General features: G+C 42.6%; 1 protein-coding gene across 4 annotated transcripts in view; it reads right to left on the bottom strand.

Annotated features, from left to right (window-relative positions):
• Positions 1–221: 221 nt before the first annotated feature.
• MROH2B (maestro heat like repeat family member 2B) overlaps positions 222–26,849 on the bottom strand; it is a 71,477-nt gene continuing 44,849 nt past the window's right edge. For all 4 annotated transcript variants that reach the window (XM_027604346.2, XM_027604347.2, XM_027604348.2 and 1 more), the window contains 18 exons: positions 22,285–22,420; positions 22,095–22,190; positions 21,741–21,830; positions 21,253–21,373; positions 19,000–19,097; positions 16,941–17,093; positions 11,331–11,488; positions 10,705–10,831; positions 9,944–10,131; positions 8,722–8,862; positions 8,206–8,320; positions 7,433–7,579; positions 7,009–7,191; positions 2,860–3,015; positions 2,392–2,526; positions 1,892–1,994; positions 807–872; positions 222–355 (listed from right to left, as the gene is read on the bottom strand). In XM_027604346.2, coding sequence (XP_027460147.1) covers positions 249–355; positions 807–872; positions 1,892–1,994; positions 2,392–2,526; positions 2,860–3,015; positions 7,009–7,191; positions 7,433–7,579; positions 8,206–8,320; positions 8,722–8,862; positions 9,944–10,131; positions 10,705–10,831; positions 11,331–11,488; positions 16,941–17,093; positions 19,000–19,097; positions 21,253–21,373; positions 21,741–21,830; positions 22,095–22,190; positions 22,285–22,420 — 2,320 coding nt within the window. In that variant the 3' untranslated portion in view covers positions 222–248. The remainder of the gene's footprint in view (positions 356–806; positions 873–1,891; positions 1,995–2,391; positions 2,527–2,859; positions 3,016–7,008; positions 7,192–7,432; positions 7,580–8,205; positions 8,321–8,721; positions 8,863–9,943; positions 10,132–10,704; positions 10,832–11,330; positions 11,489–16,940; positions 17,094–18,999; positions 19,098–21,252; positions 21,374–21,740; positions 21,831–22,094; positions 22,191–22,284; positions 22,421–26,849) is intronic.

The following is a 26,849-nucleotide window of genomic DNA, read 5'->3' as shown; positions in this document are numbered from 1 at the left end:
TAACCTGCGCAAAGGTCATGTAGCCAGCACCACTCAAATCACAGGTTATCGCTCAAGTGAATTTTTGGGATTTACTTTTTACTAATGGAAGTTGGCAGGGAGACCCTGGAGGGTAAAGAATACACCATCCCTTCAAGATCCCGTGCTAGGCACCATCTCTTTCCTCAAGATGCTGTATGTTTGTAGGTTGTGAGGATGAAGACAGGAGTCAGTTGTAGAAAAAGCCTAGCAGTTTATTTCCTGATGGTTTACAGAAGGACATTTAGCTCTTTACACCTTCTCAGGAGGGTCTGCAAGGCAGCTTCGGCTGCTCTCTGGACACTGATGCAAGGGTCTTGCCGAAGAGCTTGGAGCCCTGAAACAGGAGGAAAAGCAGGGTTCAGCGAACGAAGAAAGCCAAGGCTCAAGCTATGCTGCAGGGTGAGGCTCCATGTGAGGGTCAGCTCTACATGGAGCTGGGGCCCCATGCTTATGTTCTATCCCAATGGGTAGGATTTGGATCTGCAAGCTGAAAATCTATTTTAACACTGAAAGAGGGGAAGAGAAGATCCTGACCTTGTAATCAGTAGGTTTACAGACAATCGGAAAATAACAGTCTGTTGGGAATGATGCTTGCAAAGGGCTGGAGCAGGGGGTTGTTTTATACTCGGGAGAAATTCCAGTTTCTAGGGAGCATTAGAGACAATCATGAGGTACTAGGATTTTCAGTTTCTGGGATAACAGGGAACTTGGTGCAGCATTAGCTTCTCTTTCTCAAAGATATGTCTTTAACAATATGCTGAGCAGAAACTAGGGTTGGTACTCACGTGTGGTCAGTTGTTCTTTGTCTAATAAATGCACATATTGGTTGGTCAAGTTGACAACAATGGCATCTAAAATCAACAGGGGAAACAGATACTAATTTCATTATGGAGGAAGAGGCCATGAAAAGCATGTCAGGTCAGACTCTACACCTGGTCAGAAGTTAAGTGGTCTGGCTAGTGAATGAGCAAACTATCTGATTCTTTTTGTGACCCCAGGATGATGCCAGGGTGATGTCTCTTGGGTCTTGAGTGCCATGTCTGGAAGTGGTCCTTCACCCAACATGTACTTGGGAAAGATGATGCAGTGTCCTCCCAGAGGGTGCCAGTTGTTGTTAGGGTTTCAAACATGTGCCAGATAGGATCCTTGTCTTCAGAAAGTTTACAGTGTAGCTGGAGGGATCATTCATATGATCCAATTAGAAATCCTTAGTTTTTAACTGTCTTAAGGGTGGCCAAGAGAGTAAGCCTATTCATGGTGGGCTGGATTAGTTAGAATAGGCGTCATGATAAAATTTAGAATTTCATAATTGAAGGATCCTCAGGGATTCACTTACATTCCTCTTTTATTTCATAGATCAGACAAAGAGGTAACACAGAGAAGTTAAGTGAATCGTCCAGAATCCTATAGCAGAGCCAAGATCGGCTGGTCTCCTCACTGACACACTTTCCACTTGTATTATGTAACTGCTAAAGCTCTCAGCTTCAACCCAGCTTAGGTTTACTATGGCTTATGTTAAGGGAGGATGCAAACGAAGCATTTAGGCATGGCAGCAGGCTTGGGGCAAAGACTTGGGCAGAAGAAGGAGCGATGACTTGGAACCAGAAGAGACATGGAGTGGGGAGGGTCTAATGGGAAGAGCAGGAGTTTTGGGAAGTCAGAAGACATTACAAGTTTTCATTTGCAAAAGAGAACAGGTTCCTTTGAGGGAAGATATTCCAAGATGCAAAACGAGTTCCTCTCTGGCATTTTGTTGTTTTGTTGTCATCCCAGTCATACCCGTGTTCATGGTGGAGTAGCTTCCCGCTGAAGCAAGACTAGATGGGAAGGAGCAGATCCATCTGAGTCGGGAGTGCGAATGTGCCCTCACCTGTGAGTTTGACGGCAGCACTCCGGATCATCTCCCAGGTGCTGCTGAAGAAGGTGAATGAGTGTGTGTGGAGGATCCACAGGATTTCCTGGTTTTTCTTTGCCTAAAGGAGATGGATATTACAAAGAGGACACCTGGGAAGTGATCCATTATGAAATTTGGCATCTGGTATGTCCTACAAAAGGAAACTAAAGGCCATGAACACTCACACAGCCATTAATCATTCTACTGGAAGATGTCTTATGGTTATTTCAAACCTGAATTTAATCAGGAAAGTACTGGGCCTTTGGGACTAATCAACAGGTGTGTTTCAGAAATCCCAAAGAACATAGCCCAGTCAGGACTTGGGAAAGAGTGGAAGGTAATGGGGCCAGACACCAAGAATCTTTGCGATCCTTCCGACTGGGCCACAGATCCCTTGCTGTGTTATTTGCCTTTCTGGCATCTGCCTGGACTCAGGGCTGTGCAGCGCTTGCAGGCAGTGTTTACGACACACTCACCAGTTTCACACAGAATTGCCTGTAGAAATCCCTGGCCCTTGGTAGATCTTGGCCATCGAGGAGATGATCTAACACCCCATAGAGTTCCTGAAGGCCCAGGAAAGGGATGCAGATGATCAGAACATCACGGCAAGCCTAAGAAACAGAGTGTTTAAAGTCACCGTCTATAATGCTGGATCCCCTTCTGGAAGGGAAGGATGCTGCTTAGTGCTGGGAGTGGGGCAGCAGACACCAGTGATGTGAGGGGCTTAAAGTCAGTGCTGGTACCTTCCCAGTTTCAAAGACGGAGGAGCAATCTCAGACAGAGAGAGCAGGCAAGAAAGAACCTAGGGTTGAAGAAGCAGTTTTCAGGTTCGGTTGAGAGAGGTGGCCTCAGATCCAGCTTCTGGACCAGCTAGACCAGACTTATTGGCACTTGCTGGCCGTGGGGGAGGAGGAGGTGCAGGTGTCTGTACAAAGTCCACTTACTGCTCCGATCTTGGGATTGGGATCCCAGAGGTGGAGAAGGAATGAAATCATGCTCTTTTTTATTTCCTCCGCAAAAAAAATCTTCCACCTTCTTCCTGTTAGGGATGCCAGATTCTCAAATAAGAGGATGGCGGTCAGTCTCACATCATCCTGCTCCTGTGATGACAGATGCATGTCACGGGTGAGTCCCCCTCATGGGCCACTCCCGGCTGGCACCCACTCCCGCCCCGCCCTGCCCCATGTCAGCAGAGGGAGGCTGCAACACAGGCGCTGCTGTGCTCTTGTCACAACCCTTATGCGCGCCAAGAACGCCCTTCCATTCCTAGCAGCTCCGTACTCACGCTCTGTGAGTTTAAATGACCACGGGTCTGGGGGTTAAGTGATGCTCTAGAGCTGGAGACTTGGTTTCTATCGTTGAGTAGCTACTGGGGAACAGACCACAGGAATGGTAAACAGGGAGTACTGGTGGCAAGAGGCCAGGGAGGGTTCCTGCTTATTGTGTATTTTATACAAATGAGCCTGATGGCACCACTAACCTAGAATTCTGGGGCTTCTAATTTAAATTGCCCAAGGCCCAAAACTCTTCTCTAAAATCCCAAATACTTTCCAATGGGATTAAAGGCAGCTCAGAAGTTTGGGCTCCGGGTATTGGAGACAGAGAAGAAACAAACAAGTGCCTAGCCCTACGTTTGCATATGTGAAATTTTGGAATTCCTTGCTTGTTGTCCAGGATGGTAGCTAATGATTTTAAGAACCAAAGGGTGAGGTGGTGGAGAAAGATGGCCTCCTGTTATCCAGACACTTTGCTGACACTGATCAGAGTTCTAACAAACGCTGATGGATTTTCTGAAGGTTTTTCTTTCTTTCTTTCCCTCCCTCCCTCCCTAGGTCTAGCAAACTAGTTTAGAATACCCGTATAAAGGCAGAGGGATGAAGAGAAAAGTCGTCCTGAGTAGCAGAATATTATTTTGGATTAGCAATAAACAAGGGCCAATGAAAAGCATCCCCGTGAATATGAGGAAAAGAAGACAGAGTGGTATTAATTTTGATGGCAAGGTAGAATGTGTCTGAAATGGGCACATAAACAAAAAAGCCACAGAAAAGGAAGTTAATAAAGATCTTCCTGAAAATATAAAGATGGCTGGTTGGGACAATGCCAGAAAAGTTAAATGAATACATGAGACATGACCTCGTATCATGGAAATGGAAGTAGAAATGTTTAAATGTACTAGGAATGAGGTCAGGATATATTTTTAAAAGGTCTATTTATTTAAAAGATTATTTATTTATTTATTTACTTATTTGTGAGAGAGAGCACGAGTGAGTGTGAGTGGGGAAGGGGTGGAGGGGTAGGGAGAGGGGTAGGGCGTGAATCTCAAGGAGAATCCCTGCTGAGCGTGGAACTCAATGTGGGGCTTAATCCTACAACCCTGAGGTCATGACCTGAGCCGAAACCAAGAGTTGGACGCTTAACCAACTGAACCACCCAAGCACCCCTATTTATTTATTTATAAAAGATTTTATTTTTAAGCAATCTCCACACCCAACGTGGGGCTTGAACTTACAACTCTGAGATCAAGAGTTGCATGCTCTGCTGACTAAACCAGACACGTGCCCTAAAAGTCCTTTTTATTTTATTTTTTAAAAAAGATTAATTAATTTATTTATATGACAGAGAGAGAGAAAGAGGGAGGCAGAAAGAGAAGCAGGCTCCCCGCTGAACAGAGCGCCCGACGCGGGGCTCAATCCCAGGACCCTGGGATCATGACCTGAGCTGAAGGCAGACCCTTAACCGACTGAGCCACCCACAGGCGCCCCAAAAGGTCTCTTTTTAGAAAAAGAAAACAGACCAATTACAAAACACCAAAAAGGTAGAAAGGTATTTACTTTTTCCAAATCTTTTAAATTTTCTGAAATCAAATGATAGGACCTAATGATAGGTCAAGGAATGATAGGAAAAAGCAGAAAAGCAGCAGCAAACCTGTTGTGGGTGCTGAGATACTAGAGTTTAGTGTCCTTGTTTCGAGTTGAGAAAACAGAGTCACACAGAGTAAGGTGACTGCTTGGGGTTGGTGCAGGGACAGGAGTGAACAGGGCACGGTGCGTGGGGTGGCCGCCATATTTTCTGTTCTACCATTTTGCTGAAGTGTCAGCATGTTTTGAGAATTCCAAGAAAGTGCTTAAATATTGAAAGAAAGGGAGGAGGGAGGAAACTTGGAGATGACAGAATTGTATGCTCAATCCATAGAAAACTATTGGGGCTAAGTTTCATAAAGTATAGTTCAATTTACTTGTGGGAAGGGAGTATTAGCAGAGAATGAGTAGCATGTCATTACTAAGTCCTAAGTTGTTTTTTTTTTTTAATCAAACTTCATTTTTGTACAAAAACGATGGAACTGATACCTATTGGGGATGAGAAAGTTCTAACCTAACAACCCAGCAAGACTTTAGAATTTTTTCCTTCCGCATAACACTGAGAAATATTATCTTGACCACAAAACTCGTAGGTGATTGTTGGAGGCTCAGATCCAGGAGAACTATCATCACTGGACCCACAACAACCCCGGGGAAGCTAACAAACCAGCGGGGCGCTGTAGGGGTGACTTCAGCCCTTTGCTGTCGAAGATTGTCATCAGTTATCTGTGTAATGAAAAAGGAACATCTTTGTTATTTTACAGAAGATACTACATTGAGTGGGAGCCAAGTAAGCAGTTTTGAGGACAAGATGAGAATTAAAAGGAATGTTGGTACACTGGAGAAAGTAGCTGGACACAAGCAGAAAGCTGCTTTCAAAGGCCGGGATTAAGCTAGCAAGGAAATAACGGAAACTGAAAAATAAACAACTGGAGAATTATCGGCTATGGGCATATATTGCAGACTAAAATCTAGAGGCCTGTGTGGTTAACAAATTGCCAAGGAGTCAGGAAGAAAGGGCAAGATTTAAAAAAAAATTGGAGTGGCTAAATAGGAAAAAATCAGACCTGAGAGGTAATTCTTCTTTAGGTTGTATTCAGTACTTTGCAGGCCACATCTAGAGACACAACAGAGTTGCTGGTTTGTAAAATATTTAAAGAGCTGAAAAATTAGGTTTATGATGCATAATGGAGGAAATGAAGACTTTTCAGTCTGGAGACTGGAAGGTAGAAAGGTAATTTAATCAAGCCTTAATGTTTAAGAGGAGGAAACCAGCAGTTTTCCATCTCCTCTGACAACACAACATGAGGAAAGAGGTCTCGATCACAAAAATGTATGTAAGTTGGAGGGAAATAGATTTTTATTCTGATGACAATGAATAAACCAAAATAAATAATAAAATCTAGTTTTCCAGGAGGTACAAAGGAAAATGACTTTCCTTTGCCTAGGGTTACTGACTGATCTTTTTTTGAATTGATTTCTAGGCTATTGACTAGATTGGGGGTTTTAACAGAAGCTTTTTCTGTGAAAGGCCAGACAGTAAATAATTTAGACTTTGGGGGCCATATGGTTTCTGTAACAACTAATCAGTTCTGCAGATGAAGTGTGAAAGCAACCATAGACATTATGTAACCGATAAGCATGCATGTGTGCCAATGAAACTTCGTTGACGAAAAGATGCTCCGGGCAGGATTTGGCCCTCTGGCTGTGGCGTATCCTGATTCCTAGATTAAATGAACCATGCAAGCATTTTGAACCTTTGCATCTTGGATGTGGAGAAGAGTGTTGGAGGTGAGAAGGCCTTTATTTGGGTCCTTGCTCTCTGTTGAGTACCGTCATAATTTGTGGGAATGAGACAGGGAAGAGAGGAAAGCTACCCAAAGGGAATATTAAGGAGTGTATTTCCCTTATGGGCAAGTGGGGCTCAATCCTTCTGACAGAGGAGGAAGCTGAGGAGTTCATTTGCAAACTTAACATTTCTTGTTGTTCGAGGGTTCTCCCCCAACACGTCTGCACTCCCCGCCCCAGAGCGATCATGATACCCCGGCCAGAGAGTCCCCTCAGGCAGAGGGAGAGCCAGGAAGCCAGCAGCCTGCATCTCTGTGCTGGGGACACACAGGGGGAAGGCCAAGGAAGAGAGATAAGACAGCGACCTTGCCTGCTACAAGAACTACCTGAATCTTTCTCTGTTCGCTCACTGCTGGGGAGGGAAGATTCCTGAACAGGCTCACTTACGTCTTCAAAGAAGGTTCTTGTTTGCAGCACTATCTCTTTGAAGTAGAAGCTCACGTCTCGGTCTGTGAGCAGTTCCAGGATCTTTTTTAGAGCCTTCAAGCTTTCACAGACGACTTCGGTGCGGGCCAGGTGATACAGGCCTCTGATGACAGATTCTAATATTATCTGCTTATGCTTCTTCACCTATTTTGAAATAAGGTCTCTTAATCTCGAAAACTGTTCTACGTGCAGGTGGACGAGGGTAGGGGACGCCCAGCAAGGAAATTAGAATTCTGTTAGGGTCACAGTTTCTTCAACCCGAGAGATACCACTGTAACAATTTATTTGGATTTTTACTTAATTACTATGCAACCACGAGGTGTGGGTTAGTAAATCATTATTTTAAACTCTACTTACATGTCCCCCCGCCCCATACTCCTTTTACCTTGTGAGGGGCTCCAGAAGCTGTATTACCAAGTCCTCGGATGGCCATTTGCCTCAATGTGGCATTGGAGTCCCAGGCACTCTGATCCATGAGGATCAGCACTTCCCGTAGATTCCCATGCTTCCAAAGGACTGGCTCCTTCACGAGCTGAAAACAACCACTTCGTCCCTTTAGTGAAGGGAGTGGCCTCCCTCCAGGACAGTGACAAGTGCATCATAACTACAGTGAAAGTGTAGTAGGGTCCAGCCACTCACGGAGTGGAGGAGGTAGCCCTGGGGTGAATCAGCAAGTGTTGCAGAAACTAATCTCTAGATACAAGCAGCCCCCAGGTCAAGGTTACGTGGTGACAAGAACCATGAGACCTAGTTAAGAAGAGGTTTTCTAATTGAAATGGAAAAAAGGGGAAAACGGGAGTTACTGACAATGTTCCTTCTCTGGGTCGGCTGCGACAACCTTTGTGCCAGGGTGTGAGGTGACAATAATATACCGTTGACTACTTTTTGTTTTGCCCCTGTCATAATTATTCTCCAGGCTTTGTCCTGGGAGGGTTGGTTTCTTCAGACTGGAGCGAAGGAAGAGATTGGGGGTGGGTTCTCGTTTTTTTTCCTCTCTCATTCCCTTCTCGGGTACCATATTTCTGGCAGTGGCTGGAGCTCTCCACTCCCCAAGCTTCCCCGAAGGGCCAGCTCCCACTGAACTCTTGACCCTGAGAGGAACTCCCCCAAGGGGACCCAGAGAGCCTGCTGAGCAGTGACATGGCCCCTCTCTCTTGCCTCAGAGAAGAAAGCTGTGCCGGTGACCCGGTAGTTCTCCGAGGAGGAGGTGAGAGATGAGAAGAGTTGCTCCATGATGTCCAGTATGATGCCACGTTGCCACAGTGCCATGCTCCTAGAAAACGCAAGGCTCCAGTTGTAGCAGAGACTTGGTTCTTTCTAAACAATGGAGGACATTTTGGTCTATTTCTCTCTCAGGAAAATAAATGATCTAAAAGGGGATGTTCGACGAAAGAACACTAATGCTTGAACTTGAAAATAGCTTATCCAAGTGCCCAATCTAGGGGCAGTTTTCCTAACACTGTTCATTGCATCACTATATTTTGGGGGCATGGTGGGATCTGGGTTGCTCCCACCACCTCTTCCCATGTCCCTCTGCTCTTTCTTCCTTGTTTTTCCTCCTGAACTATAAATCCTTAGTGAGTCCACTGCTCCCAGTGAAGCTGCTTACATTGCATTTTTACTCAATTTTTCATTTTCTCCTTTGTGTCCAGTTCTAGAAGGCCCGCTCATTACCTGGCCAGTGCACACACTCCTACATGGTGGGTACTGGGACTGCTGAGGAGGGTCCACAAGTTGTCCCCCTCATCAGATTCCTTGGCAAGACCTTCTTTCATGGCTTGGGCTTGCACGCACTTCAGAGTCACCGTCGAGAGCCTGAAGGAGACAGTCGGCATCACAGAAGTAAGCCAACCCTACGCAGGGAACTGTGAATCCCCAAGTTCACTTTGTCTGTTCCCCACAAGGCTCCCTCACTCCTGGATGAAGGGACACCACGCAAGGGGAAAAACTGGCTGCCTGATCTCACACTTTAATTTGGGGTCAGAGGGGACATGGAGATTATCTGAACCAGTAAGTAAAACGCCACAAAACCTCATCAACCTCTCAGGAGAGAATAAAGCCCAAAGGATGGAACATGCAAACTCCTCTCTTTTGTTGATTCTCAAACAGCCCTCCAGAACCAGGCTGCGTCTCACAGTGGATGGTGTGTTGCGACGGTTGGCCAGACAGTGGTCGTGCTGGAGTCAGGAGGACCGATGCAGGCCTGGGTACGTGCATGGATGGAGGCAGGGCCCTTGATACTGCTGTCATTTTAGTGAAGTGACATTTATTAATGGAACTACATGTGTTGGGCCTAAATGTTGCTTAGAATGTCTTTCAAAAGATTGATTTGACACTGGAATAAAAAGTTATGCAAGAAGATGGAAACAGAGCCTTGCGATAGAGGATAAAAATCTATACCTAATCATTTTAAAAGAGCTCTTTGAATAAATATATAGCAAACATTTGAAAGTATAAGAAAGCATTGATTCATGGCTTAGTTGGGATTCTTTCTTGCTTTTTTAAAATACACAAAATAATTTTGCTTCCTTCAATGGGTGACGTCTTCAGTTTGATAAAATGTGGTGTCAATTTTTATTTTTCTTCTTTCCTTGGTGGCCTTGGATATCACAGAATTCCAGCCTTCCTTGAAGGGTCTCAGTGAGAGAAAACAAATGAAACAGAGCTCTGTGGAAGCACACAGAGCAGCTATTTGTTGTTCTGGGACCGTTCTGGGCAGCGACCCTGGGGCCCGGCTCAGGGAAGAAGAGTACCAAGGGCTCAAGGTCAGCAGAGCCTTGTTTGCTCCTGGGTAGTGGAGGCCACAGCAGAAGGCATAGGCCTTGACTGCCACGGCCCCTCGTCTAGCGTCTGGGATCCCCACAGCTGGGGAGGGCCCTCCTGCCTGGCCATGTACCTGCAAGGGTCTGCTGTCTGCTGCCGTTCTCCCTGCTGCATTACTCGCCGTCTGTGTCTCCAGGGGGAAGTGGGCATTTTCTGGCCCAGTGTGCAGCTGACCAGCTTCAGAAGAAGAGTGAACACCTCTGGGTACAAGCTGGTGATGGGGGTGCCTGTTGATACCACTTCATACATAGCACAGGCCACCTGAGGGGAGAGAGGACCCTGCAGTCAAGCAGGCCCCTTTCCTCCCAGGACACCTCCCGGGCCTGATCTTCAAGTTTGTTTTCCTCCCCAGAGGATTGCTTTCCAAGGTGACCACACTCATGGTAAAAACAAAGCAAAACAGAGCAAAACAAAAATAAAAACAGCCCTAAAAGAGAGGATGTATTTGTCTGGAAACTTCTCAACTCAAAATGTGTTTCTCTCTCAGGACTGCCATGTTGGGCAGCTCCAAATTCCAGTGGGGAACCAATCAGGTTAAATGAAATCCTTTCCAGCACTGAGGTCTTTCAAAAAGCGTGGCTTTTGGATCTCTTGAAGACAAATTTGGAAATATAGATACACGAATTTTCTTTGAGATGATGAGAAATTTGGTTCTAAATGTGACAGCCACAGACAAAATTGCCACCATATTTGTCCAATATAAGTTGGAGTTGATTAAAAATCAGGGTATGAGAGGGGAAGAAGTATGATTAATGCTACATCACCAAGTTCCAGGTGGGGACAGACCACGGAGTGGGACGCTATTCCAGGCATGTGATGGGTGGTCCAACTCACTGAAATCGCCTCCATCCCAGCTAGGTCATCTTCTAATTCATTCTCAAGTTTGTCTGTTAAGGCTCTCAAGAGCTTACCACTGGAGGCTATGTTCTCAGCCAGAGCCTTCCACAATGTCTTTGTGTCCCTAGGGTAGTGAGGCAGGAAGCTGATAAGAAACAACTCTTTGGAATATGAGCATTTTCATCTGTTCCCCTCTAAAACAACATTATGACTAATCAAAATTTCAAGAACAGATAGAGATGCTAACATGCCTGGAGATAAGAAGGATGTGTGATTTAACAGTCCAGCATTCTGGACGTGGGTGACTTAGGTTTGTTGATGTCCATTAAGGCAGAAACCTCTCCCATAGGTGTATTCTAGGCAACCAGAAGGAGGAGAAATACTCATTTTTCTAATACTCATTTATTCCTATGATGAATTTAAAAAAATCTCATCATTTAATGAGGATATGTATATGAAAAACACTTGGTGAAACGTCCCTTGTGATTCAAACACCATTTTTGAAATTATTATTTGAGATGTTCTCAACCTTTGTTTTTGCTTTCTTTCTCTCAAACCACCAATTCTTTCTCAATGCAGATTAGCCTTTCCTAGGAGAATGGACTGGTTCAGTTAGGATCTACCTGTCAAAGGGCAGAGGCTTCTGTAAAAGGTTGGCAACAACTGCATCCATGTGAAAGCTGGCGATCTGAGAGATGGCTTCCAGCATAAACTGAAAACTTTCCTCGTTTTGCCTGAGGACTGGCATGTGATGGTAAATCATGCTCAAGATCTCCAACAGCTAAAAGAAAAAAACAAAAAGCCAAATCAAACAGGAAGTTGTCATTTTTCCTCTACATGAATGGCTTAGGACACATATAGTCAGCATATTATTCATGGGTGGTTGATGAATTATAAACCAGGTTAAAAATAATAATCCGTTCTGCATGGCCTATCTCTTACTCAGGGGAATTTGAGCTATATTGGGTATTTATTCTTAAGTCGATGTAGCAAATATTTGGTAAAAGCCTGCATTAGGCCAAATATTGTGCTAGGCATTGTGGGGAATTTACCAAAGATGAATAAGATGTGGCCCTTTCTCAAAATGAATCAGTATTCTAATAAAGAATGTTAGCCATACAGGGTGATAGACATTGGTGAGGGTATGTGCTATGGTGAGCGCTGTGAATTGTGTAAGACTGATGAATCACAGACCTGTGCCTCTGAAACAAATAATACATTACATGTTAAAAAAAAGAAGAGAGAAGACAGTAGGAAGGGAAAAATGAAGGGGGGGGAATCGGAGGGGGAGACAAACCATGAGAGACTACGGACCCTGCGAAACAAATTGAGGGTTCTAGAGGGGAGGGGGGTGGGGGGATGGGTTAGCCTGGTGAGGGGTATTAAAGAGGGCATGTATTGAATGGTGCACTGGGTGTTATACGCAAACAATGAATCATGGAACACTACATCAAAAACTAATGATGTAATGTATGGTGATTAACATAACATAATAATAATAAAAAAAAGAATGTTAGCCATATATCCAAAGGCCTGTGCAAAAGGCAATGTATGGCAAGTGGTATATAAGAGGTTCACAGGACTGATAGGGGAATCCAGAAATAACTGAGGTCACTTTGGACACAAAGATGTCCTTTGGAGGGACATCTGGTCTGAGTCTTGAAGCATATATAGCAATCTCAAAAGGCAAGGTGGAGATGGTGGGGGAAAGTCATCATCAGAAGGAAGAATACAGATAAAAATGTAAAATAAAAAAGCATGAGAATAGATAAAGCACAGAAGATTTTTAGAGCAGTGAAACCATTCTGTATGTTACTGCAATGCTGGATACATGCAATTATACATTTGTCAACGCCAAGAGTGTACCTTAATGGAAACTATGGACTTTGGGTGATAATGACGTGTCAACGTAGGTTCACTGATTGTAGCAAATGTACTACTCTGGTGTGGGGTGTTGATAGTGAGGGAGGAGGCGTGTGTGTGGGGAGAAGAGGTATATGGCTATCTGCTCTATTTTGCTGTGAACTTAAAACAACTCTTAAAAAATTCTATATAAAAAAATAGCAAGAGATCATGAGCCCGAGCAAATATGGTGAAGATTTCTGGAATAGGAGAATGGTCCAGTTTGGAACACAGAGAAAATGAGGGTGATAAAAGAAGATAACAATAGAAAATATGAAGCCAGATCCTAGAGAAAACTGAAGGTCGCCCTTCCAAATTTGGGTGTTAATCTGTGGGTAGTAGGAAATGATATTATACATTTGGATTTTAGATGTGGAGAAAGGCAAGTCTCTCTGCTAAAGTAACTTTGCTTTTAGTAGATACTTCTCTTATTTATTATTTTTAGGTTAAACAATACATTTCCTCTGAATTATAATTCCTTAAAAATAAATATCTGGCAAGTATGACTACCACAGAGTCTCATTTCAATGATGTTAGGAGAGGATTTAGGTCCCTATTGTTCCCCTCTGTGCTAAACACACGAATACGACATTACAAATTTATAAGCCTTTGATTCTCTCATGTTTGGCCTAGTGCCTGCCATAGTATGCACACATTTTTTGGGGTGCCTGGGTGGCTCAGTTGGTTGAAGGTCTGACTCTTGGTTTCAGCTCAGGTCATGATCTCAGGGTCGTGGGATTGAGCCCCACGTTGGGCTCTGTGCTCAGAGGGAAGTCTATTTGGGGATTCTCTCCTCTGTTCTCCCCCCGACTCACGTGCTCTTTCTCTCTCTCTGAAAAAAATAAATCTTTAAAAAAATAAATGTTTTTGCATTTAAAGAAGAATTAATACCTATTCTTCTGAAACTTCCAAGAAAATAGAAATGGAAGGAAAACTTCCAAACTCTTTTTATGAGGCCAGCATTACCTTGATCCCAAAACCAAAGACTCCATCAAAAAGGAGAACTACAGACCAATATCCCTGATGAACATGGATGCAAAATTTCTCACCAAAATACTAGCCAATAGGATCCAACAGTACATTAAAAGGATTATTCACCACGACCAAGTGGGATTTATTCCTGGGCTGCAAGGTTGGCTCAACATCTGCAAATCAATCAATGTGATACAACACATTAATAAAAGAAGAACAAGAATGATATGATCCTCTCAATAGATGCAGGAAAAGCATTTGACAAAGTACAGCATCCTTTCTTGATTAAAACTCTCCACAGTGTAGGGATAGAGGGTACATACCTCAATATCATAAAGACCATCTATGAAAAACCCACAGCAAATATCATTCTCAATGGGGAAAAACTGAGAGCTTTTCCCCTAAGGTCAGGAACACGGCAGAATGTCCACTATCACCACTGCTATTCAATACAGTACTAGAAGTCCTAGCCACAGCAATCAGACAACAAAAAGAAATCAAAGGCATCCGAATCGGCAAAGAAGAAGTCAAACTCTCACTCTTTGCAGATGATATGATACTGTATGTGGAAAACCCAAAAGACTCCATCTCAAAACTGCTAGAACTCATACAGGAATTACTAAAGTGGCAGGATATAAAATCAATGCACAAAAATCAGTGGCATTTCTATACACCAACAACAAGACAGAAGGAAGAGAAATTAAGGAGTTGATCCCATTTACAATTGCACCCAAAACCATAAGATATCTAGGAATAAATCTAACCAAAGAGGCAAAGGATCTGTACTCAGAAAACTATAGAATACTCATGAAAGAAATTGAGGAAGACACAGAGAAATGGAAAAAGGTTCCATGCTCATGGATTGGAAGAACAAATATTGTGAAAATGTCTATGCTGCCTAGAGCAATCTACACATTTAATGCAATCCCTATCAAAATACCATCCACTTTTTTCAAAGAAATGGAACAAATAATCCTAGAATTTGTATGGGACCAGAAAAGACCCTGAATAGCCAGAGGAATGTTGAAAAAGAAAAGCAAAGCTGGCGGCATCACAATTCTGGACTTCAAGCTCTATTACAAAGCTGTCATCATCAAGACAATATGGTCCTGGCACAAAACCAGACACATAGATCAATGGAACAGAATAGAGAGCCCAGGAATGGACCCTCAACTCTACGGTCAACTCATCTTTGACAAAGCAGGAAAGAATGTCCAATGGAAAAAAGACAGTTTCTTCAACAAATGGTGTTGGGAAAATTGGACAGCCACATGCAGAAGAATGAAACTGCACCATTTCCTCACACCACACACAAAATTAGACTCCAAATGGATGAAAGACCTCAATGTGAGACAGGAGTCCATCAAAATACTAGAGGAGAACACAGGCAGCAACCTCTTTGACCTCAGCCGCAGCAACTTCTTCCTAGACACATTGCCAAAGGCAAGGGAAGCAAGAGCAAAAATGAACTACCGGGACTTCATCAAGATAAAAAGCTTTTGCACAGCAAAGGAAACAGTCCACAAAATCAAAAGACAACCGACAGAATGGGAGAAGATATTTGCAAATGACATATCAGATAAAGGGCTAGTATCCAAAATCTATAAAGAACTTATCAAACTCAACACCCAAAGAACAAATAATCCAATCAAGAAATGGGCAGAAGACGTGAACAGACATTTCTACAAAGAAGGCATCCAAATGGCCAACAGACACATGAAAAAGTGCTCAACATTGCTCGGCATCAGGGAAATCCAAATCAAAACCCCAATGAGATACTATCTCACATCATTCAGAATGGCTAAAATTAACAAGTCATAAAACGACAGATGTTGGCAAGGATGCGGAGAAAGGGGAACCCTCCTACACTGTTGGTGGGAATGCAAGCTGGTGCGGCCACTCTGAAGAACAGTATGGAGTTTCCTCAAAAAGTTGAAAATAGAGCTACTGTATGACCCAGCAATTGCACTACAGGGTATTTACCCCAAAGATACAAGTGTAGTGATCTGAAAGGGGTACGTGCACCCCAATGTTTATAGCAGCAATGTCCACAATAGCCAAACTCTGGAAAAAGCCTAGATGTCCATCAACAGATGAATGGATAAAGAAGATGTGGTATATATATATATATACAATGGAATATTATGCAGCCATCAAAAAACATGAAATCTTGCCATTTGCAGCAACGTGGATGGAAGTAGAGGGTATTATGCTAAGCGAAATAAGTCAACCAGAGAAAAACAAGTATCATATGATCTCACTGATATGTGGAATTGAAGAAACAAGAAGAATGCTGAAAAAGAAAATGCGAAGATTATAGACGAAGGGAGGGAAAAATGAAACAAGATGAAACCAGAGAGGGAGACAAACCGTAAGAGACTCTTAATCTCAGGAAACAAAACGAGGGTTGCTGGAGTGGAGGGGGGTGGGAGGGGTGGGGTGGCTGGGTGATGGACATTGGGGAGGGTATGTACTATGGTGAGTGCTGTGAATTGTGTAAGACTGATGAATCACAGACCTGTACCCCTGAAACAAATAATACATTATATGTTAATCAAAAATAAATATTTTTGAAAAAACTGATTGGAGAGTAATTAGCACAGAAATAATTTCTAAAGGTCATACATTAGAGAATTCTTTAATTTAGGGTGGTTGACCCTGGGATATGGGGACCATAACTTTCAAGTATTTCCCTTGAGGTGACTTCATTGAGTTAAAGATTCTCTTTCTGCTTATTAATCGTTGAATTGCTTGACTTCTGCTTCTGACCTTAAGAGAGAGAATAGAGCATCTCCATCTGGAGCCCTTAACCAAGCTTCCTGAACTCAAATCTTCTTCACGCTAACTCTCCAGCTGGGAGCAAGGATTGAGGACTTTCCCCCAATCAGTTCTCCAATGATAGCCTTCCTTACCAGAGAACCAACCCTAAAGTTGTGTGGAAGAGCAGCTTGACGAGTGGCAGAGGGATTAGAAACTCTACTGGCTCTTATTGGCTATTCCAAAGGAGATCCACATGGTCACCCTCCTCCTTACAGATCTAACAATTCAGATTTCCAGGACCCAAATGCCCTTGTTCAGAGCGGCTGTCTCTGGCCAGAGAGCAACATTTGGGCAAGTTTTGTTTTGTTTTGTTTTGTTTTTTAAATCACAGAATAGAGAGGCAATTGAAACAGGTTGAGACAGGCACTCAACATGAGCCTGGTTGTTAGTACATAACTTGGGTCTCTGAGGAGGCCTCCTAAGGCTGTGCATGCTCTTGCCTATTGCCTATCAGAGGACAAACTGAGGAATGGCAACCAATGTGGCATTTCAGAAGTGTTAAGAGTTCTGCTCAGTGGTCAGACTGGCTGTCAGTTTACCTGTTCTTCCAAAGCAGCTCCCTGTTCCTTCAGGATCGTGATCATCCATATGCCACAGGCCTGGGTACAGGTGGAGTTAAGGCTCTCCAGACCATCCAGGGTTTCCTCCAGGAACATTAGAATTTCTTCAACTGGGATGAGTTTACTGACAATCTGAGAATGTATGCAGAAAGATTCATGTTATCAACCACCTCACTACATACAACATGCTGCTACTGTTTTAGGATATTGGAAACCATTGGAATTTCCAAACAGCTAACCCATGACTAGGGCATAGAAATGACAGAAAATACAAAAAGAGACATAGACATTACCTTGAAACTCTAGGCAGACTTTTCCTGGAGCTGTTCTTTTATTATTTTATATTTATTGAATCCCAAGCTTGCTGAAGAAATTTCTTCTCCAAACTTCAAAGTTATAGTGTACCCCACAAGGGAAAAATAATGTGTGTGGTTTTACATGATTTTATGATATAAATTACTCTCACATACGTTTCATATATCACAGAAATATGTCATGTGTCTTCCAAAGAAAAGCTAAGGCTTGAGAATTTAGGAAAATTAATCACCATGTACTAAGTGCCATGTTCAATACCGGATGTATCACAATATCCATGTAAGTATGAATTATTATGAGTTCTGTCTTTTGCACTTTCATGTTTCAAAATTAAGAGTAGTCAACAAAAGTTCTAGAAAATAAAAACTTTGCAATTTTGGTCTCTAAATACAAGAACCATACAAATGGGTGATAGCAGTGTGTGAGTATGAGTGTGTGTGTGTGTGTGTGTGTGTGCGCGCTAATGAAAAGGCAGGCAGGGAGGTGAAAAGTTGGAAGTTTGAATGAATTCCAGGGACATTGTCTGGGGCTTTAATCAAGGAAGATGGTCATGATTATGAGTTTGTAGGTATGAAAACATTCCTATTCACAACTGACTTTCCTCTGCATTAAGTGGTCCAATGACTGATATTTGGTAGAACTGTTCTTGAAAGAAATTAATCTCTTTTCATTAGTAGGTGCATGTCTCAACCAGTTTCTGAGTCATTTTAATTCCAAGATCAAAGGACTAGACTGCCACGTCTGTTCTATGTAACACCAAATGCTTGCCTGGGCTCCATACTCAATGGTTACCTGTGTTTTTTCTCTTCTCATATTGGGATGGATGATGGTTTAGGAAGAAAGGAAGGAGCGGGGCTCATGTTTCTGAGCACCTACTATGTATCAGTCACTTTCTTAGGCATTTGACATATGTTCCCTCTGTGCCCCCCAACTGGCTTCTCTCCCTTATTCTGGTCACCTTCTTGTCATCTCTGCTGTTGCCACCTTAGTCCAAGCCACCTAATCTCACACCTGGATTCTTGTAGTTTCCTCCAAACTGATTTTTTTCCCATTAATTTCACTCTTGTTGGCCTATATCATAGTCTGAACACAGCAGGTAGATGACCCTTTGGAAATATAAATCTGATCATGTTCCTTCTTGCAGAAACACCACGAGCTTAGAAGAGGTTTTTACAAATTAGGAAGAGACACCTTGTCCTCAAGACAGTTCACTTCTCTCTGTAAGTATATGGTCATAATGACTGAGGGTAGGTGTTTTGTCTTTTTCTATTCTTAGAGCCTAGAACAATGTCTGGCATATGGTAGGCGCATAGGGCATAGTAGGTGAATGAATAAATGATTAAATAAATGAATGAATTCATTGACCAATTCTCGGAACTCTGAGAGGTAGGTTCTGCATTTTTTTTTTTTTTTGAAATGAGAATGGGCTTCAAGCAAGTGCACACAGCATCATCTGATAGACTCCAAAGCCCTTGTATCTTCTACTCCACCACACTGCCTCCCTCATCCTGAAGAGGGATGCTTGGTTCATAAGATTTCCCAGAGTATGAAGTGATCAGTAGCAGGTGTTGACTGGGCACATGTACCCAGGGTTAACACATGATAGGACAAAGAATGGCTAGACTGTTGCTCTCCTTGGTAGTGGGGTGTACACGGCTTACTCATTTGGAAATCAACCCAGAATCATCTTTACATCCCTTGGCCAGTCCTCCATATCTATTACCTTTGCTATTTTAGAAGAAATCTTGATCTGGACCTGCACATCGTCACATTGCAGCCCTTCCTGCAGACTCTGAAGTCTTTCCACCTCCAGGTGAGTGCCTAAAATCCACAAGGGGAGACAGATGCAAGAGTTCAAAGACCTGATAGGGGTTAAAGAGGTTGGCTATACTCTGACATGACCCTAATTCAGCTGCTGGATGCTTTTAACAAATGCACCAACGCCTGTCTGATGAGAGGGTGGGTGTAAGAGCAAACACATATTGAGTAGTTTCTGCATGCTGGCACAGGGCTAAATGCTCTGCATACAATGATCTCATTTATTACTCGTCAATATCATCTGAGGTAGAGGCTCCTGATTTTGCAGACAAGAAAGTTGAGGCAGAGAGCTATAAAGCCATTTGGCCACAGTTATCCAGAGACTAAAAATAGGAGAGATAGAATTTGAGCCCTGGTCTGCCTGGCACCAATGCCTAAGCTCTCACTATTCTGCCACACTGCTGTCTCCGTTGGAGTTCCCTTTCATAGTAAGCCACTTCTGGGAAAATGGAAATGGAAAGCTAACTATTGCAATAGGAACATCAGCAACTTTGCAACTGATTGCTGAAACCAATTAATAAACTCAGACCTAAACAGTAACCATTTTCTATTTGCTGTTTGAATGTAGAGTAATTGTGGAAACTAACACCTGAACCCTTCTATGGAAGGCAGCCCAGACTGGTAGAACTGGTAGAACACACAGACCTGGGCTCATAGCCCAGCTCTACTACTTTCTGGAGCTGGTAAATTTCTTAATTTCAGCGCTCTCATCTCAAAACTGAGTTTTAGGTGGGTATTTAATTTAGCATCACACTAGCTACTTGTATTCAGCTGGTGTTTAATAATCATATTCTTTCTCTCTGCCATGCTATTTGATCTATCAAGGAAAAGAGTTAAAATAAATAATGAAGTATGGGATTTTTTTAAAGATTTTTATTTATTTATTTGATAGAGACACAGCGAGAGAGGGAACACAAGCAGAGGTAGTGGGAGAGGGAGAAGCAGGCTTTCCGCTGAGCAGGGAGCCTGATGTGGGTGCTCAATCCCAGGACCCTGGGATCATGACCTGAGCCGAAGGCGCACACTTAATGACTGAGCCACGCAGGCGCCCCTGGGATTTCTTATTAACAAAGAGTATTTGAGAACCTGAATTTTGCATGTTTCAGGAAAATAAAGTACACTAAAGGAAGAATAGGTAGAACAATAATAGGATTGAAATTCCTCTCTTCCTATGAGGTTCCTCTCTGACACATTTCTTCTCTTACTGGGATGGCCCCTTAGTTCTTACTTCCTTAACCCATTTTTTATTTTCTGGCTTGGTACAAGATAATGAATTATTTTCCCATATCCCAAAGGACTTTCATACCTGTTTTGACTCTGCTAAATAGTTGTTTTTTCTTTTTCTTTTTGACCAACTAACCAACCTGTCCCTTCCCCCCAACCAAATCCCACCTTTTGGCTTTAATATACTTTTCTTATGTGAATTTTAGAATTGTAATTATCTCTGTGCCTCCAGCATCAGAGAAGTGCCTGACACATGGAAAGAACTTAATAAGCATTTTCTGAATACCTAAAAGAAAGAGGAGTGGAACACAAGTGTGAGATGGCACTAAACCTAGACCAGTGTTCCTGGCCATGCCAGGGCTGCACAGAAATGCGCATGCGCAGGGCAGGGCCATTCTCGGGGAAGCACCTGCTGATTTAACCTGGACCCAGGGCCCTGATTTGTTGGTTTCAGCCTGAGACTAAGGTTTTAAAATTCCTTACATTTCCTGATATTGCCACTCCACATATACTTGGACAGTAGACAGAGGTCCTGCTCTGGAAGCTGCAAAAACCTCCACAAAGTTGTCTCTCTTAGAGAACTTTGAAAATCACTTAGCATCGTAATAATAGTACAGTTTCCTCCTGAAGAAATCCACGTGATAGAGGAGGCATTGCTAATACTCCCAAGTGCCCAGTGATTTAAATCAAAACATTTTTACCTACCTCAATGGACCTTTTTGATGCTTTGGTGTTATTATCTTTATTTTTAAAAAGAGAAAAACAGAGCCATTGGGGAAAAAAGATCCGAAAGAGAGGCAAATTCTGTGACATAATGAAGGCATTAGAATGCAGAAATGGCTGAACTGGAGAGAGAGAGACAAGGAGGAAAAACCAAGAACAAAAGAAAACAGGTATCTTCTCTTCATTTGTGGGTTTCTCATCTTTCCCTCACCTTTTATACAGAACAGACCAATAGTGGAGCTAGCAGCCGCTTGACGGATGGTGGGCAGGGTGTCACAGGAGTGAGGAGCCAGGAGGCCGAGGAGTGAGCCAATTTTAAAGTTCTCTGGTGCCTGCAGGATAAAGGAGACCCCCAAAGTGATGGGATGGCTTGATGACATCCCAGGATAGTCCCAACAACACTGGATGTGAAGTCCCTTGTTTTCCCCCTAAAGGTCCTTAGAATGAAATTGAATCTTGAACCTTCCCTTTAAGGGCAGTGGAAAAGTGAGCTAGGGAGCATGCAAAGGCAACCAAATAGTTTAATCCCAGTGTGCTTGCCACATCCTGGGGTTCTGAGATACCTCTTAGGTGGTTTTCTGGGAAGCACTCCATTCTGGGCCTGGAGCTCCATCATGCCGGGGCTTTGGATTCCAGAGGCCTCCAAGATCCCTTTTGTTAGCAAGCAGTGAAATCTATTCATTCCAGGGGATTACTTACCTCAATATCATTTGTCAGCACTTTTGCGGTGATCTGGAAGGCTCTTTCTCTTTCCCAATCTTTTTGTGAAACAAGCCACATTCGGAGAAGCTGTTGGTCAAAGAATAAATGTTCTTTCCTCAGTACTCCTCATATTCACTCATTCCCATTCTCTGGCTCTTGCTCTCTCTCTGTCTCTTATAACAGGATGCTCACCTCCCACAAATAATTCTTAAGTGGACTGGCCCTATGTGATGGGTTAAATGGGTCAGGCTGCACATCTCCCTGTGAAGAGCATGAGGTAGGGTCTGGAGTGTTGCCCTGTAGCACAGACGAGGGAATGCGGGACTCAGTTTGAGCAATGGCCTGACTCACATTGAACATTTCTTGGCAGGCCTCTGCTTTCACATTATCCCACATCATGGTCTTCAGCAGCCTTCCGAGAGCATCCATGGATCGTTCGTAGAGAAACTGAAATCCAATGTGAGCATGCGCGTCAGGCTGAGGCGGGAGGGTAGAGTCCCACAGCAGCTCTTGATTCTACTCAAGCCTCACCCCCACATACATTAATATGCTCCTTGTCCTTGTCTGTCTCGCCTTCATCTTTGAGTTTTTCCAGAGGTGGCAGGGGAAGCAGTCTGCGAATATTCTCTTCAAGAATATTTAGGTGGTCATTTAGTGAGAGCTGAGGTTTCAGTTTACTGAAATGAGAACCATATGGAGGGATGGGTATTATGAGGACAAGTAAAACATAGCTCAGAAGAGTTCCCAAGAACTGCCAACCACATCTTGGGGAGGGGGTCAGATATGCTTGCTGACATGTTAGAATGTTGAGGGAGATGGTGACAGAGGTAGGGAGAGGTTGGGGACATAGAATCAAACTGTACTGGTGCGCACAGTCAACATGTCTCATTTCTAATTTATTAGAGTGATAAAGAAATCATCACTAGCTTTGTGTTACTTAGCCCTTTATTATAGGTCCTGTGATAACATTAACCTGCTTGTTTTTTCTAGTGCTCATGGGTTTTGTGGGGAGGGGGTGTGGGGGGAAGATTCTAAGTTTGGAGCTGTTTTATCAATTTCATATGTCTTCTCATGCTATTAAGTAGTGTTACGCATACTGAATGTACTTATAGTAAAGCGGCTGGAATCTTCCTTCCTTTCTCCCTCCCTCCCTCCCTCCCTCCCTCCCTTCCCTCCTTCCTCCCTCCCTTCCCTCCTTCCTTCCTTCCTTCCTTCCTTCCTTCCTTCCTTCCTTCCTTCCTCCCCTTATTTCTTTCAGCTATTTACTATAAGCATCATGAGGATATGAAGAAACCTAGACATAACTTGGAAAAATGTTCAATAAACATGAAAATCCCCATTGATTATTTAATAAATATAAATATTATTTAATAAATGTAAATCAAGACAATACACTACCGCTTGTCAGCTATCATATTAGCAAAGAAATTAAAAATGATGACATGGTCAGGGCAGGGGGAAATTGGTTCTCTCATAGGGGAGTAAAAGTCAGTACCAGCTGGGACAGGTCTATTGAAAGTGTTAAATATGTAGATATAAACCAAACAGTCTTTTCATCTGGCTGACTTAAAAAAAAATCAACATATTGACATATAATTTATGCACAACAAGCTGCATCCATTTAAACTGTGCAATTAAATGAGTTTCACACCCATGAAACCACCACTATAATCAATATAGAACATCCAGATTTTTCCTTATGCCCCTATGCGGCTCATCTCTTCCTTCACACTGGCCCCGGGCAAACGCTAATTGGTTTTCAGTCATTAGAGATCAGTTTGCAAGTTCTGTACGTGTTCTGTCCAAATAAGGGTAGCAGTAACGTAGCTATCTAGCACCTGAGTGTGGCTAGTCTGAATTAAGACATGCTGTAATTATAAAATACACTGGATTTTGGAGATTCAGTATGAAAAATCATGTAAATTATCTCATTATCTTTTTAAATATCAAACACATGTTGAAATGATAATATACTGAATACATTGGATTAAGCAAAATAATTATTAAAATTATTGTTTCTTTTTTACTCTTTTAAAAGTGACTACTAGAAAATTTTAAATTACATGTGTGACTTGCATTCTATTTCTACTTGACAACCCTGTCTTAGAGCCTAGTTAATTCTTTTTTTTTAAATTTTTTTATTGTTACGTTAATCACCATACATTACATCATTAGTTTTTGATGTAGTGTTCCATGATTCATTGTTTGTGCATAACACCCAGTGCTCCATGCAGAATGTGCCCTCTTTAATACCCATCACCAGGCTAACCCATCCCCCCACGCTCCTCCCCTCTAGAACCCTCAGTGTGTTTTTCAGAGTCCATCGTCTCTCATGGTTTGTCTCCCCGTCCGACTTACTCCCCTTCATTCTTCCCCTCCTGCTATCTTCTTCTTTTTCTTTTTTCTTAACATATGTTGCATTATTTGTTTCAGAAGTACAGATCTGTGATTCAACAGTCTTGCACAACTCACAGCACTCACCATAGCACATACCCTACCCCATGTCTGTCACCCAGCCACCCCATCCCTCCCACGCCCCCACCACTCCAGCAACACTCAGTTTGTTTCTTGAGATTAAGAATTCCTCATATCAGTGAGGTCATATGATACATGTCTTTCTCTGATTGACTTATTTCACTCAGCATAACACCCTCCAGTTCCCTCCACGTCATTACAAATGGCAAGATCTCATTCCTTTTGATGGCTGCATAATATCCCATTGTGTATATATACCACATCTTCTTTATCCATTCATCTGTTGATGGACATCTTGGCTCTTTCCACAGTTTGGCTATTGTGGACGTTGCTGCTATAAACAATGGGGTGCACATACCCCTTCGGATCCCTACATTTGTATCTTTGTGGTAAATACCCAGTAGTGCAATTGCTGGATCGTATGGTAGCTCTATTTTCAACTGTTTGAGGAACCTCCATACTGTTTTCCAGAGGGGTTGCACCAGCTTGCATTCCCAACAACAGTGTAGGAGGGTTCCCCTTTCTCTGCATCCCCACCAACATCTGTCGTTTCCTGACTTGTTAATTGTAGCCATTTTGACTGGTGTGAGGTGGTATCTCATCGAGGTTTTGATTTGGATTTCCCTGATGCCGAGCGATGTTGAGCACTTTTTCATGTGTCTATTGGCCATTTGGATGTCTTCTTTGGAAAAATGTCTGTTCGTGTCGTCTGCCCATTTCTTGATTGGATTATTTGTTCTTTGGGTGTTGAGTTTGATAAGTTATTTATAGATTTTGGATATTAGCCCTTTATCTGATATGTCATTTGCAAATATCTTCTTCCATTCTGATGGTTGTCTTTTGGTTTTGTAGACTGTTTCTTTTGCGGTGCAAAAGCTTTTTATCTTGATGAAATCCCAATAGTTCATTTTTGCCCTTGCTTCCCTTGCCTTTGGCGATGTTTCTAGGAAGAAGTTGCTGCGGCTGATGTCGAAGAGGTTGCTACCTGTGTTCTCCTTTAGGATTTTGATGGACTCCTGTCTCACGTTTAAGTCTTTCAACTATTTGGAGTCTATTTTTGTGTGTGGTGTAAGGAAATGGTCCAGTTTCATTCTTCTGCATGTGGCTGTCCAATTTTCCCAACACCATTTGTTGAAGAGACTGTCTTTTTTCCATTGGACATTCTTTCCTGCTTTGTCAAAGATGAGTTGACCGTAGAGTTGAGGGTCCATTCCTGGGCTCTCTATTCTGTTCCATTGATCTATGTGTCTGGTTTTGTGCCAGGACCATATTGTCTTGATGATGACAGCTTTGTAATACAGCTGGAAGTCCGGAATTGTGATGCCGCCAGCTTTGCTTTTCTTTTTCAATATTCCTCTGGCTATTTGGGGTCTCTTCTGGTTCCATACAAATTTTAGGATTATTTGTTCCATTTCTTTGAAAAAAGTGGATGGTATTTTGATGGGGATTGCATTGAATGTGTAGATTGCTCTAGGTAGCATTGACATCTTCACAATGTTTGTTCTTCCAATCCATTAGCATGGAATGCTTTTCCATTTCTTTGTGTCTTCTTCAATTTCTTTCATGAGTATTTTATAGTTTTCTGAGTACAGATCCTTTGCCTCTTTGGTGAAATTTATTCCTAGGTATCTTATGGTTTTGGGTGTAATTGTAAATGGGATCGACTCCTTGATTTGTCTCTCTTCTGTCTTGTTGTTGGTGTATAGGAATGCCACTGATTTCTGTGCATTGATTTTATATCCTGCTACTTTACTGAATTCCTGTATGAGTTCTAGCAGTTTTGGGGTGGAGTCTTTTGGGTTTTCCACATACAGTATCATATCATCTGCAAAGAGTGAGAGTTTGACTTCTTCTTTGCCGATTCGGATGCCTTTGATTTCTTTTTGTTGTCTGATTGCTGTGGCTAGGACTTCTAATACTATGTTGAATAGCAGTCGTGATAGTGGACATCCCCGCCTCATTCCTGACCTTAGGGGAAAAGCTCTCAGCTTTTCCCCATTGAGAATGATATTCGCTGTAGGTTTTTCATAGATGGCTTTTATGATATTGAGGTATGTACCCTCTATCCCTATACTCTGAAGAGTTTTGATCAAGAAAGGGTGCTGTACTTTGTCAGATGCTTTTTCTACATCTATTGAGAGGATCCTATGATTCTTGTTCTTTCTTTTATTAATGTATTGTATCACGTTGATTGATTTGCGGATGTTGAACCAACCTTGCAGCCCAGGGATAAATCTCACTTGGTCATGGTGAATAATCCTTTTAATGTACTGCTGGATCCTATTGGCTAGTATTTTGGTGAGAATTTTTGCATCCATGTTCATCAAGGATATTGGTCTGTAATTCTCCTTTTTGATGGGGTCTTTGTCTGGTTTTGGGATCAAGGTAATCCTGGCCTCATAAAATAAGTTTGGAAGTTTTCCTTCCATTTCTATTTTTTGGAACAGTTTCAGGAGAATAGGTATTAATTCTTCTTTAAATGTCTGATAGAATTCCCCTGGGAAGCCATTTGGCCCTGGGCTTTTGTTTGTTGGGAGGTTTTTGATGACTGCTTCAATTTCCTTAGTGGTTATAGGTCTGTTCAGGTTTTCTATTTCTTCCTGGTTCAATTTTGGTAGTTGATACATCTCT

The sequence above is a fragment of the Zalophus californianus genome, chromosome 5 (assembly GCF_009762305.2).
Source record: "Zalophus californianus isolate mZalCal1 chromosome 5, mZalCal1.pri.v2, whole genome shotgun sequence".
Classification (NCBI taxonomy): Eukaryota; Metazoa; Chordata; class Mammalia; order Carnivora; family Otariidae; genus Zalophus; species Zalophus californianus.
Note: the sequence above shows the minus strand (reverse complement) of the source record. Positions and strands in the feature narration are given on the sequence as shown.